Source organism: Mauremys mutica, chromosome 3 (genome assembly GCF_020497125.1).
Source record: "Mauremys mutica isolate MM-2020 ecotype Southern chromosome 3, ASM2049712v1, whole genome shotgun sequence".
Taxonomy (NCBI): domain Eukaryota; kingdom Metazoa; phylum Chordata; order Testudines; family Geoemydidae; genus Mauremys; species Mauremys mutica.
The window spans coordinates 135,413,544-135,428,618 of record NC_059074.1 but is presented as its reverse complement, the minus strand read 5'-3'; the positions used below and the strand labels follow the sequence as shown (position 1 = coordinate 135,428,618).

Here is a 15,075-nt window from a genome sequence, read left to right as displayed (position 1 = left end):
TAAGCATGACCTGTTTCTTATAAAAGGAAGGAGAAAAGGCAAAATAAAAGGAGAATAGCTGAAATTTCTTGCTGAAAGCTGTGTTGGGAAATCATCAGAAGCAAGTTTTCATAGTTCACTAAAAAACAGTAGGATATAAGGTGGTGAATGATTCAGTTCTTGGCACGCTGAGGCTTTACTCTGTGTTGGGGATCTTGTCTAAGTCAGTATATAAGTATATCCCTTCATGGAGCAGAGCTGCAACCAGCATCAACAGGAGACAATAAAACCTTTGGAGCCTGAAGACAACTTGAATGGTAGGAAAAAGATCTGGATTCCTCAGACATCCCAGCTATCAGGCCTCATCCTCAAAGGAAACTTGCAAAACACTTCCAGAAGATGAGCCTGGGAGCTTAAATTCTTAACTTTGCTAGACATTAAAAATCATGATCTTAATTAAGACACTGGATTTATGCCTTATTACAAAATTCTATAACCCGCTAACCGCCCTTTTTGTCCTATGACTACAGGGATGTTAACAGGCCACTTCACCTTGAATGGTCCCCCCTTAGAGTATGTACTAGCTACTTATGCTAAACTATCTGCTCAATCTTGTATTTAGCGGTGACACTGAGTTCCTTTCCCAGACCCGAAGAAGAGCTCGGTAAGTTCAAAAGCTTCTCTCTCTCGCCAACAGAAGTTGGTTCAATAAAAGATATTACCTCACCCAGCTTTGTCTCTCTAATATCCTTGGACCAACACGGCTACAACACTGCATACAGAGAAAATGAGTCAGTTTTCTGGGAGGAGAGAGACTAAACAGGCAGAGCCCAAGCTGGAAATCCTGGGGAGCCACCCAGAAATTTACATGACCTTGCTCTATTTATGCCTTGGAATCATCTCTCTCACCCTCTCTCCATCTTGTTTCTTTTTTACAAGGGCTTGAAGAAAGGACAGAATTGGAAGGGGAGTCAGACATGAGTCATGAACTTTATGCTTCCGTGTGGATTGATCAGAAGTGAGCACTAGTGGCTGTCACAAAGAATACTCTTTCTTCTTGCTTCCTGCTAGAGTGATGACATGCTATGGTTTCCTCTATCGGATGGAGGCAAGGCAACATACAAGTAATAGTATATTGTATACAAGAAGATTAAAATATACCTTTACTGTGAACCACACATACCTTCAGAGGCATCTTTGCATGCTCATTTAATAGAGGAACATCAAACACTAATCTCCTCAGCAAGTGTTGCATCATGGAAGGCCTCAGTTGGCTGTAGGAAGACAGACAGTTTCAACAGAGCATACAATTAGCTTTTATGCAATAAATAGACAATGCATTAAAGTAATCACACACTCCAAGGATCTGTGCCAATTGTCCTACTCCTTCAGATATTCCCAAATCCATAAGTGATGTAATTTTGTTGGTGACACAGAAGATTAAAAATGTGTGGGAAGGAAATGGAGCGCAAACAATAACAGAGGCATTCTAAACAAAACTTCCAGAATATGCTACTTCCAGCTACGTTCCAGTGTGAACAATATAAATTACAAAAAAAAATAAAATTGTGAAACCACAAGCTCTGAAATAGAGAAGTGAAGGACATGCATACTGTAACACATAAAAAAAGCACATAAGAATAATCTTTTGCCAATATTCTTTCATTGAAGAAGCCATATAAGCTAAGTGTTGACACTGTGGACATACTATACTAGGGCCCAAAGAGTACTGGGCATCAGATGGAATGAGAACAAACAGGGATTTGTCTATATGCTACTCTATAATAGGCAGAGAATATACATATAAAAAGTCTCTCAATAACAGCAATCTGTGAACAGATATGATATTGACATTATCAAGATTAAAGTATTGTTATTAACTAATATGAACTAAGGTTTAGGAAATATAACCTTTGAGAAAAGGTTAAAAAAAACTGAGCATGTTTAGTCTCGAGAAAAAGACAATTGACGGGAGAACTTTTAACAGCCTTCAAATATGTTAAGGGCTATTAGAGGGAGGAAAGTGATCAATTGTTTTCAATGCTCACTGACAGTAGGATTGGATTTATATGGAGCAAGAGAGATTTAGGTTACAATATTAGGAAAAATCTTTCCAACTATAAGGTTAGTTAAGTACCAGAATAGGTTACCAAGGAGTGTTGTGGAATCCCCATCACCGGAGGTTTTTAAAAACAGATTAGACAAGCATCTGCCAGGGATTGTCTAGGTAAAATTGGTCCCACCTCAGCACTAGATGGACTAGATGATCTCTCATGGTCCCTTCCCACCCTATATTTCTATGATTCTATAATATATAGCATAAAGAATCCAGTACGGTGCTTTTATTTGCCCTGAACTTCAAAATTACCACCAACAATACAAGAAGGTGTGTCACTTTTGAACTGACTGGGTGGTTCATTAGGAAAAAATCATATGGGTTAAAATTTTCAAAAGTGAATAAGTGATGCAGGTGCCTAAGCCCCACTGACTTTCAGTGGGACTTAGGTTCCTGAATGCTTGCACATTTAAAAAATGGGACCTGGGCATGTTTGAAAATTCTGCACTTGGGCTGCTAGACGTGAGAAAGGAGAACATAGGCAAAAATTCCAAGATGGAAAGAGGATGGCACAAATGCAACTGATAGGTTGGAGAGTGTGCTGATCATGAACTACTATATAATTAAAGATCAGCTAGGATTTAAAATGTAACTGATAATTGAATAGCTTCAGCAAGCAATATAAGCTTCTATAATAAATCACTACACGGTCCTATCAGTTTGCAATGTTAAAAATGCTCTTAAAAATGATACTCTATTATGTTCCTAATTCCCTATTTATACAGAATTTTGTCCCCAATGCTGTGTGTTCTCTTAGATGCTTACTGTGGTTAAGTAAGAAGAATCTGTTAATAGAACAATAACTGAAAATTGCATCTACATGTAATTACCAACTGTGCAACTTGAATACAGTCCAGTATATATTTACACCTCTACCCCGATATAACACGACCCGATATAACACGAATTTGGATATAACATGGTAAAGCAGTACTCTCTGGGGGCGGGACTGCGCACTCCTGCGGTTCAAAGCAAGTTCGCTATAACGTGGTTTCACCTATAACGCGGTAAGATTTTTGGCTCCTGAGGACAGCGTTGTATCGGGGTAGAGGTGTATTTAATATGTCTTTCCCAGACTCCACAAAAAAGGAAAAATACAGTATCTGAAGAGTGACAGTGTATTAAATAAAATCCATAACCATGCTACTGATAAAAGGTGACATGTAGTTAGCTACTCGGCTTTCATGCTCTTGTATATATCACATCTCAATATAGCAACTCATCTTTCTATGGAGTCAGGGATATTCACTTACCCACAAATAGAGAGTAAACATTCTTCAATGGAATCCCGCTGAGCTTTGGTAAGAGAGCAGCCCTTGGAGAGTCTATACACAGTATGTAATAAGGAATCTATGAGGGAGGCATGGTGCTCTGTGCCAGCAAAAAGAGGAGCACATCTGGTCAACAAAGGCAAGACTGCAGTACAAAGGTATCGATTCAGAGCCAAGGCCATGTCTGTAGCACTCAGAGCAGCCTACGAAACAAATTAAACACTAACAATGAGACTTGTTTGATAAATATTGTTACAAAGGAAAATAATTACATTTTGCAATTTTTGCTTTCATAGTAGATACAAAAGGAATTAATTTTCGAAGGCACGAAGGGGAAACTCTCCTCCCTACATGCCACGTATGATACATTTACACACCATTTTTTCAAACATAGTATAATTATTTTGTGGAAAATGTCAAAGAAGAAGGTGAAATTTGGAAAAGCAATGAGACTTAATACACGGAGAGAGACAGACAGACAATATACATCTTACAGCATGGACATTCCATTCTAACCTCCCATATTCAGTCACTTGTTACTTTCCAAACATGTCACTTACTGTGCAGAGATTTTTCCAGATGAAAAATTGTATTTTAAAAAATCCAATGATATATACTATTTTTCACTGAAAAACAACAAGCTATAGAGAGATGCCAAAAACGGGGACCTACAAAATTTTTATGATTATTCTACTTATAAACTGTATGATACATAGATACACAGATATTATATGAATATATATATATATTCTCAAGCTGCAGAAATTATTTTGAACTGTCTAAAGTTCATGAAGCATTTGACATGGGGTTTTGGGTCAGCCATTAGAAAGACTGGTGCTGCTCACAAAATTCAGATGCATTTTTAGATTTTGAACACACCACATATTCAGGTCCAATACAAGGCTTGTTTCAAGTCCGTTCTCTTTCTTTTACACACACAAGGGAGTGTGTTTAAAGTATGACCTCTGGGTATTCACACCTCTGGCGATGTTGAGCTTTGGAACCTTCTGGAAAATGAAGGCAATTGAGGCACTGAACAGTCAAAGTTGAGGTTATAGTAGGGCTATGTGGCCTCCAGTTGCCTTGATTCCTTCTGCAAAACTCAAGCATCCTATGAAGTCAAAATTCCTGGAAAGGTTCACTTCTTGGAATTGATGTTCTTGGTGCTCATAATAAACTTGGGCCCTACAGCGCCAAACCATCCTGTACTGACTTGCCGGACATTTAAGTAAAAAGCAGCTTGCCTTGTTTCCTCACAAAAAAAATCACTGGTTTATATTTCATTCACATTTGCAAGTTCTTTTCCCATCACTCTGAGGACTAGAAACTTTTTTTTTTTATGAAAACAAACTCTACAAAATCTGATCATGTCAAATACACATCAAGTGGACTACGTTTCTGATACCTCTGCTCTAGGGTGAGCTCTTACTGTTGCCAGCACAATTGTATCTTCTCTGTTTTCGGTAATTATAGCATGATGATCTGTTTAAAAACAAGTTTAAAGTGCCTGAAAAGAGACAACTGACATATAGTACCTTCTCGTTCAAAGTATCTGCTCCGGATATAGAGATTATAACTTGCTGATTGATGACAAATATTTTCCCTTTTAGCTTTGCAGAACCAACACAGCCAAGAGTAATATGGATTTATTCCTTATCCTTCAAAAAAGGGCAAAAATTCTGTGCCACAGGCAGTAATGCCCACTTCTCTTCAAACTTTTTTGCCTCCTTCCATCTGGAATCTTGAAGCCCAAGTCTCAGCCCTCAGACTCCCTTTTTCCTTCTGGCCCATATAGGAAAAATTACAAGGGACAGATGACTTAAAATAGGAAACAGGTGATTCCAAGGCAGAAATAGGATAAATTCAAGAGAGTTCCAGAGGTAAGAGGCAGACTCAGATCACAGACTTCTAGAAAAGAAATCCTTTAGCCCGGTTCCCTAGGGAGAGGCCCTTAGTTATATCCACAGGCACCTGATCTGATTTTAGATCGAGGACTCAGGCTCTGAAAGTCTCTTTGCTGGGAAAGGCACTGGGCCTCTCCGGGTTGTGGACCTGGGTTGAGGTGTGAAGTCTCTATAAGACAAGCATTAATCTGGATAATATGCCTCTTTGCTTCTTATTGAGATGTTCTTAAAGGTCAGCAGCACCAGAGGGTGCATCCAGGAAGTGGGAATGGACAGAGGCCACCTTGAAAGAGAAGAATGTTATTTTGTGCAGTGCTTGACAAAGTGAGGGAATTCTCAAATCAAAGAATTTAAATCTTTACCGTGTCTAAGGAAGCAGCAGCACGGAGATCTGGCAGAAAGCCAACTTCAAGGAGATGCAGAAGGAAATCCTGGTCCTCAATTCCATAGACTCTGTCAAGGAACAAAACCATGGCTGCCTTGTGATCTGGGCAAAACCCCGCTGACATGTCAGGTTCCACCACAGTACCATCTAAAAGGAAGCAATAAGGCTTCAATAAAAAGGATCATTCTCCGTCGGCAAGGGTATTGAGCATCTGTTAATATCTGAACATTTTCCATGTGTTAATGTTACACAAAGGCAACCAGTTCATAGCTTGACTGAATAAAATGCATAAGGCAACCTAAATCCAGGTAAACCCTATAGTATAAGTAGGTGGTCTCATTCATACTCTGAGTGTCAAAGCAGTCACACTATCTGACTCTGTTATGCAACATAAGAAAAATACCCTATTATAGACTGTGTTAACTAAAAAGGTCCAATGAACAGTGAGCAGCAGAATGATTCTGACTTGTATAACCCTGGAATGCAGCATCAGTGAGAATACATGAAAGGCAGGCTCATTAACAAAAGGAACGAGAGCAAGAGATTACAAGAAGAAAAACTCAAAAAGGACCATTTACTAGAAGATCTTAGAAGGTGATGGAAATTCAGAGCTATTTTTTGAGCTTTAGGAAGTTTATACATGAAAACTATCCTTTGATGACACAACCAAGATGCTGTTAGTAAAGGATCTGTATAGTTATGTTTGAAAACATAACAGAAATGTTAATCCTTTTGATACTTTCTTTCCAAATAATAATTTTTATTCCTGTATTTCATAGAGTGCTGTTTCGTTATAACTTCTATCTATAATATGTTCTTATTTATAAGATAAATTAGCATTGCTGTGTTTGTAACACTGTATTAGAATCAGGATAGTCTTGTGCTGTAAGTGCTGTAAGTGCCGCAGTGAGCCACGCTGTACACATGCCTGCAAACGCAGTGGTAATTCTGTTAAATGCCAGCAACATGGGGCCGACCCTGCTCCTGCCATGAGCCCAATGCAGGCTGACTTGGAGTCCCATTTAATTTTATGGGACTCTGGAATAACAGAGACTTGGTGAGGTAACTCACATGACTGGAGCACTGTCATGGATGAGTATAAACTGTTCAGGAAGAAAAGTCGTGGGTGAAAAGGAGGAGTTGAACTGTATGTAAGAGAGCAGTATGATTGCTCAGAACTCAAGTATGAAACTGGAGAAAAGCCTGTTGAGAGCCTTTGGATTAAGTTTAGAGGTGAGAGCAACAAGGGTGATGTCGTGGTGAGCATCTGCTATAGACCACCAGACCAATAGGATGTGGTAGATGAGGCTTTCTTTGGACAACTAACAGCAGTTTCCAGACAACAGGCCCTGGTTCTCATGGGGGACTTTATCACCCTGATATCTGCTGGGAGAGCAATACATTTTTGGAGAGTGCTGGAGGAACTAACTAGGGGCCATGCTCCTCTTGACCTGCTGCTTACAAACACAGAAGAATTGGTATGGGAAGTAAAAGTGTGTGGCTACTTGGGCAGCAGTGATCATGAGATGGTCGAGTTCAGGATCCTGACAAAAGGAAGAAAGGAGAGCAGCAGAATAGAGACCCTGGATTTCAGACAAGCAGACTTTGACTCCTTCAGGGAACTGATGGGCAGGATCCCCTGGGAGGCTAATATGAGGGGAAAAGGAGTCCAGGACAACTGGCTGTATTTTAAAGAAGCCTTATTGAGGGCGCAAGAACAAACCATCCCGATGTGCAGAAAGAATAGCAAATATGGCAGGCGACCAGCTTGGCTTCACAGAGAAATCTTTGGTGAGCTTAAACACAAAAAGGAAGCTTACAAGAAGTGAAAACTTGGACAGATGACTAGGGAGGAGTATAAAAATATTGGTTGAGCATGCAGGGGTGTAATCAGGAAAGCCAAAGCACAATTGGAGTTGCAGCTAGCAAGGGATGTGAAGAGTAACCAGAATAGTTTCTACAGGTATGTTAGCAACAAGGTGGTGGTCAGGGAAAGTGTGGGACCTTTGCTGAATGGGGGAGACAACCTAGTGACAGATGATGTGGAAAAAGCTGAAGTACTCAATGCTTTTTTTTGCCTCGGTCTTCACAGACAAGGTCAGCTCCCAGACTGCTGCACTGGGCAGCACAGTATGGGGAGGAGGTGAGCAGCCCTCAGTGGTAAAAGAACAAGTTAAGGATATTTTAGAAAAGTTGGACCTGCACAAGTCCATGGGGCCAGATCTAATGCATCCAAGGGTGCTGAGGGAGTTGGCTGATGTGATTGCAGAGCCATTGGCCATTATCTTTGAAAACTCGTGGCAATCGGGGAAGGTCCTGGACAATTGGAAAAAGGCAAATATAGTGCCCATCTTTTAAAAAAGGGAAGAAGGAGAATCCGGGGAACTACAGACCAGTCAGTCTCGCCACAGTCCCTGGAAATGTCATGGAGAAGGTCCTCGAGGAATCCATTTTGAAGCACTTGGAGGAGAAGAAGGTGATCAGGAACTGTCAACATGGAGTCACCAAGGGCAAGTCATGCCTGACCAACCAGATTGCCTTTTAAGATGGGATAGCTGACTGTGGATATGGGGAAAGCAATGGATGTGGTATATCTTGACTTTAACAAAACTTTTGATACGATCTCCCACAGTATTCTTCCCAGCAAGTTAAAGAAGTATGGGTTAGATGAATGGACTATAAGGTGGATAGAAAGCTGGCTAGATCTTCGGGCTCAACAGGTAGTGATCAACAGCTTGATGTCTAGATGGCAGCCGGTATCAAGGAGTTGGTCCTGGGGCCAGTTTTGTTCAACATCTTCATTAATGATCTGGATGATGGGATGGATTGCACACTAAGCTGGGGGGAGAGGTAGATACGCTGGAAGGTAGGAATAGGGTCCAGAGTGACCTAGACAAATTGGAGGATTGGGCCGAAATAAATCTGATGAGGACAAGTGCAGGGTCCTGCACTTAGGATGAAGAATCCCATGCACTGTTACAGGCTGGGGACTGACTGACTAAGTGGCAGTTCTGCAGAAAAGAACCTGGGGATTACAGTGGACAAGAAGTGGATATGAGTCAATGGTGTGCCCTTGTTGCCAGAAGGCTAATGGCATATTGGGCTGCATTAGTAGGAGCACTGCCTGCAGATCGAGGCAAGTGATTATTTCCCTCTATTTGGCACTGGTGAGACCAATCTGGAGTATTGCATCCAGTTTTGGGCCCCCCACCACAAAAAGAATGTGGACAAATTGGAGAGAGTCCAGCAGAGGGCAAAGAAAATGATTTGGGGGCTAGGGCACATGACTTATGAGGGGAGGCTGTGGAAACTGGGCTTATTTAGTCTGAAGAAGAGTGAGGGGGTTCCAAAGAGAATGGAGCTAGACTGTTCTGAGTGGTGGCAGATGACAGAACAAGGAACAATGGTCTCAAGTTGCAGTGGCGGAGGTCTAGGTTGGATATAAGGAAACACTATTTCCCTAAGAGGGTGGTGAAGCACTGGAATGGGTTACCTAGGGAGGTGGTGGAATCTCCATCCTTAGAAGTTTTTAAGGCCCTGCTCGACAAAGCCCTGGCTGGGATGATTTAGTTCGGGTTGGTCCTGCTTTGAGCAGGGGGTTGGACTAGATGACCTCCTGAGGTCTCTTCCAACCCTAATCTTCTATGATTCTATGGTGGTCCCACATGTGGGTGCAGGGCTATGCCGATGAGGAGTTCATTGCAGGATCAGGATCATAGTGTACGTCTAAACTAGAGCTGAAAGGTGTAAATTCCAGTTTGAGGAGATATACCTGTTCTAGCTCAGATCAAGCTGGCACACTAAAAGTAGAAGTGTAGCCACTGTACACGAGCTATGGGAGGGACTAGCCGCCTCAAGTACAATCCGATCCGAGACCATAGGTACATACTCTGGGCAGCTAGTCCCTCCCACCTCGGTGGCTACACTTCTATTTTTAGTGTGGTACCTCAATCAGAGCTAGTGTGGGTATGTTAGAATTTTAACCTACCTTCCAGCTCTAGTGTAGGCATACTATATGTTAGTTCTGCTGGAGATAAAGAACAAACAACAAGATTGTAGTGCCATAACTAGGGATTAGATTACCAGTCTCTCAGGAAAAGAGATGGCAAGTTGGATTTAAAAAAAATTTTTTTTTAGAAAATTAGAGAAAATATATTTGTGGGTATAAAGGTCTGGATTGTCCCTACATACCCATTGTGAAACTGCCGATGTGCCACACATTAATTTTCCCTGATTGGGACAGCAGTACATTCACTTCAACAGCCCAGGGCAAGGACAATCCAACACACACTAACAAAATAGCATGTCCCTTCTAACAAGCTTTCTGGACAGGAGCCATCACAATAAACAGTTTGTAAGGTTCTCACCTCAGCACCCTGGTTCAGAGCTCCCAAATGACTGAAGTCGACAAAACAAAATCTGACTTTGGTGAGGTTAGTCTGCCATAGAAACCACCACCCACTGCAGCCTGCATGGCTCCTTGTCCCCCCACATCCTCCCTGGCTCAGTTAAGCTTTCTGTTGAATGCTGTTTAATACAGCCTCACCCTATTGCAGAGCAAGTCCTGATTACACCCCAGGCTGTCAGGGCCCTGTGCTCTAGTTTGTCCTTTAAGCAGCACACTCCATCACAGTGGGATTATTTTTTTAAAAAAGGTCTTAAGGGGTTCTTCATATCTATTTATTATTATTTTCCAGAAAAAAAGAAAAACTATCTGAAACCTACCAAAAAATGACAGGCTCTTAAAGGCTTAAAACAAAAACATTTCCTTAAAAAGCGAAGAGAATAAATAGTATGTGCTAAGTGGGGATCAAGTTCCAGTTTCTGGTGTCAGCATCACAACACTACTGTCACCCTTCCCCTCCAGCAACACTAACATGGAGGAGCAGGAACAGCCGTGTGATACTTGTGCCCAGTGCACATGCTTCAGGAGAGAAGGTGTTCCCAGTGCTATTATAGATTCAGAAATGGTAATATTGTGGCATAGTGATAAAAGTAGGGTTCTATAGTAAAAGCTGAGGGGCTTGTTCCATTCCCTGAGTGTCAATATATTCTGAAAATACAGAAATTGTGTGTTTAATTTGCCAAGAAGGAAAACAATAAATAACATCCATGATATTTTAAATGGAATGGTTTAAATAAAAAATATCAGATAGACTTTTTTTATAAAAGCCAGATATGAACAATGGAACCTGTCTTAAGTGGTACCACAAGAAGCCAGCTAAGTTTGCTTGCTGACTAAACTGCACTGGAAACCTTGAAGATACATTAAACTTGTTCCTTAAGAAAGATGGTGCGTAGAAGGTGATCTTTCATGGAACTTATCTTGTTCTATTCCCTGTAATTAGCCTTCTCTACTTTTCCTCATGAGCACTTTAAAAAATTCCCACTTTGTCTACCATTGTTAGATCTGATGGCCATTCTGGACCCAATGATGATCCCAATGAAATCAGTGGAGGTTTTACCACGGATTTAAAAAATGAACGTAGAATCACTATCTAGAAAATCAAAGGAAGTGGTATGACTTTTCTAGTTCACATCATGAATAATTAAATTCCCCACTGTGGGAAATATGGATATAAATATTCACATATTAATAGCCAAATTCAAAAGAATGAGTTGGTGGGGGAGAAAGAAATGCTCAGCAATCATCTTACCTTTAGCTATTGTTGGCATGTGGAAAGGAATGCTAATTACACCCACCAAATCTTCCAGGGGAATCAAAGACCGCAGAATTGACCTGATCCTAATGGCTTCCCCTTTGCCAGCATGGATTAGCTAATGAAAGAGTAACAAAAAATTAACAATAATATTTTTTTCCTGTAACTATATTTGTCTGCATACTTTAGAAACCTTCAGTAGTACATTTTACAAGAATGAGTGCTGAGTCAAATGATAATTAAATATACACATTTTACACAATATATATTTCATTTGTGGGACTTAGAGCTATGAAGATTTTGTTATTAATGTAGAATAACCATATTTTTATGGTGAAATGCTGAGACACCTGGGGAAGAGGGCAGGGTGTCAACATGTAGTAGGCTTGGTGAAAGAAAATCCATGAGATACTGATGAGTTCAGCTATTCTAGCATCATCAGCTTCACTGTCTTAATTGGCTTATGGCTCTTTCAGGGTGACCATGGGTTTATGAAAACTAAGTCAAAATAATGTTTATTCTCCAAACAAAACAACACAAAAACACATACAGAGAACTTATAATAATTGAGGATGCCTAACCCTGTATAAACCTGACATTTGGGGGACCCTGTGCAAGATAGTGTTATTTTAGAGAAACGAGGCCATAGTTTGAACTCCAATGAGCATAAGTGGTTCCTACCTCATACTTCCCACTCCCACTTGTTAGTTTGCCTTATCCATTTGTGGCATCTAGTCATAACCCAGGCCCCAGTCCTGAAAAAAATTACATCCATATTTAAGTATGGGAGTAGCTCTAATAAATTTGGTGAGACCACTGACATGCATCAAGTTAAGCATGTGCATAAGTCTTTGCAGGACTGGGGCCTAGACTGTAAACTCTCTGCTGTAGAGTCTGTCTATTTATCATATATCTGTTTAGCTCCTAGCACAAAGGTCCCTGATCACTGACTAGTATCCCTAGGTGATGCTAATACAGTACAGAGATCATGATGGAATACCACTGTGTATTTCTGGGTGTGGAATTGATTGTTCATGTTTTAATGGAAGGCAACATACTTTCTTTTATATGTGAGTTCAAATGGATGTAATCAGAGTACAAAAAATATTGCTTGTTGTTTAAGAAATAGTTTACAGCTGTGAAAAAAAAAGGGCAGTTTCATCTGGATAGTCTCACTACCACATGGGAGAACTTAGTTCAAGAGTATCTTTTTGACGCTGAAGGCAACTGTATGGGATATTTTCAGTCTCCTGGTAGGAAAGGAGGCAACCTGACATTTTGCTTTGTGCCTATTAGTGACTGCAGAAATGCACAATGGGTTACAGAGAGAGACAAAACACTAATTCAGGGGTTCTCCAAAATTTTTCTTTGATTAACCTTCTATTGTATTCGGGCAAAATGGTGATCTTCGAGCCATGTGGTATATCTTGACTGATTCTCTGATTTCCCTACAAGCCCAAACATACTGGTACACCCACTGGAAATTCTGCACATGTAAGAAGAGCAAATTACTGGAGCTCACATGTGCCACACAGATTCTGAAGGCAGAATTTTGCCTCTGCATAGGTTACATGGAAATCCTTAAAAAACTGGCAACTGGACATTGGTTTTAACTAACATCAAAATGATCCCACATACAGTTTATTTAAATCACATCTGCACATTTAAATATTATACTGGCATAACATTGTTTCAATACCTAAGGGATAACATGTATTGCAGTGAAAAGGCCAATGAACTAAAACACCGGACTATCAGTAAGAAAATAGCTGTACTTGCAGAGACAAAAAACTTACATGCATTTCAGGGGCACAGCGTCCTAAGAGGTCAATCAAAGCAGCGTAAAAGGTCATGATGGCATTTCCCATGTGGATAGTGTCATCTTCTTCTTCCATGTCACTTTTATTTATTTGTGAAAGGAAACAAAATATGAAAAAAGACTTGAGACTTTTTCATCAGCTATGAAATCAACACAAAGTTGGCGCCAAAGTCAGCTCACATTTACACTGGTTCAAATCCAGGGAGACTCCATCACCCTCAGAGAAGTTATTCTTGATTTACACCAAAGCAATTGAGAGCAGAATTTGGCTCTCAGTGATCATATTGACATCTCCATTCTTACTTTTTAACCTTTAAGTTTTCTACTGTGCAAGCTATGTAATACAATTTCAAGCACTCCTCTTTCAACAGGGACAGCACTGCATCATGAGTATAGTAACTAAGAAAGAGAATCTGTGTATATGGAGTAAAGAGGCATTTTTTTTAACCTGAAAGTATATAAGGCAGCCATGTTGAGGCTTGGGCTGCTGCCCTGGCTCTAGGACTCTGAGAAGTGGGAGGATCCCAGAGCTTGGGCTGCAGCCTGAGCCCAAATGTCTACACTGCATTTAAACAGCCCCTTAGTCTGAGTCCCGCAAACCCGAATCAGCTAGCATGGGCCAGCTGTGGGTGTCTAGCTCCAGTGCAAACATACCCTAAGACTCCGTCCAGCTCAAAGGTGTTTGAGGAGAACAACAGGGGAAGCACAAGCTACATGCAGTCTCTCCCTAACTTCACAACAGGAGACTGGTTCCAACCTACACCTGACTGAGGGGAACAAGAAGGAATCCTAAAGATGCTGTGCAAATTGAATATAGTCATCCAGGCTGACAGCTGTGAGTTCAGGGACAGAAGCAGGGGCCTCGCTTGGCTGAAGATGCACACCTAATGGAATTTTGGGAGGAGGAGAAAATACTTCCTGCCCCACACAGTCAGATTATGTGACAGTATTTTAAAAATATGGTCAAATGAAATACTGAATTCCATAAATAGGATTATAAAGCAAAAGGTGTAGGTAAACTGAACAGCCCCACTGCACCTACAGAGTTTTACTGGATCCATTACTTGGGGAAGGTCCATCTCTAGTAGAATCTTCTGATATTTTTATAGCTTCCTCCATGGCAGCAAGTAACCCGTTACCTCCTTCCCCTCTCAATGCTGGACCAAAGCACTCAGGACGACGAATAAGTAGCCTGACCACAACATTAGCATTCTCTTCAACACTCTCTCCTAGCATCATACAGAAAAAATATTGGTAAATGGATCCATTCAGTATACAGCTGAGATATTATCTGATATAAGGTGGGTGATGAAGACACATTACATGTGCATCAGTACAAGACAGACTGTACTTAAATATAAAAGACAAAATTCAACTTTATTCAGCTGTTCTTAAAAAAAAATCAGATGTATGAAGTTGTGTAATGCCAATAGAAGGAAGCAAAGAAGATTAGTGTTTACTTATTTAAATTCTTTCACTCTTCTGTGGTTCAATGCTGCCTTCAGAAATTTCATATAATTAACACTTACTTGATATTGTGAAATCAAAGAGACGGAAAGTGTTAGGCTGTGTGTGAATTTTATCAGCATATAGTCTAAAAGATTTATAAATGAAGCTCAACACATCTAGTAGCACGGTTATAAGCTATTAGCTCAATAGGATGAAGCTGAATTTTATATTACACACACACAAGCACACAACTTCTGATGATTATTGCAATGAAAGTTAAGTATACAGTAACAGAATATTTATTTGACTTAATTTTAAATTAAGTTATGGTCCAAAAACTGACTAACACACATGTCATTCACCTGTGGTAAAATTCATACCAGTGCCAGAGGGCCAGTGCAAGAATTAATGCACCAGTTAAACACTTAAACCAGATCTTATACAGGCTTCCTGAGTCACATAAGTTTACTTTGTTCACTATGTTGCATTTTA

The 15,075-nt window shown here is 40.4% G+C and overlaps 1 protein-coding gene across 1 annotated transcript in view; it reads right to left on the bottom strand.

Moving 5' to 3' along the window:
- RYR2 (ryanodine receptor 2) overlaps positions 1–15,075 on the bottom strand; it is a gene marked incomplete at its 5' end in the record, with an annotated part of 534,914 nt that overhangs the window by 221,984 nt on the left and 297,855 nt on the right. The window contains 6 exons of the mRNA XM_045010317.1: positions 1,163–1,253; positions 3,349–3,569; positions 5,633–5,802; positions 11,313–11,433; positions 13,112–13,214; positions 14,177–14,363. Coding sequence (XP_044866252.1) covers positions 1,163–1,253; positions 3,349–3,569; positions 5,633–5,802; positions 11,313–11,433; positions 13,112–13,214; positions 14,177–14,363 — 893 coding nt within the window. The remainder of the gene's footprint in view (positions 1–1,162; positions 1,254–3,348; positions 3,570–5,632; positions 5,803–11,312; positions 11,434–13,111; positions 13,215–14,176; positions 14,364–15,075) is intronic.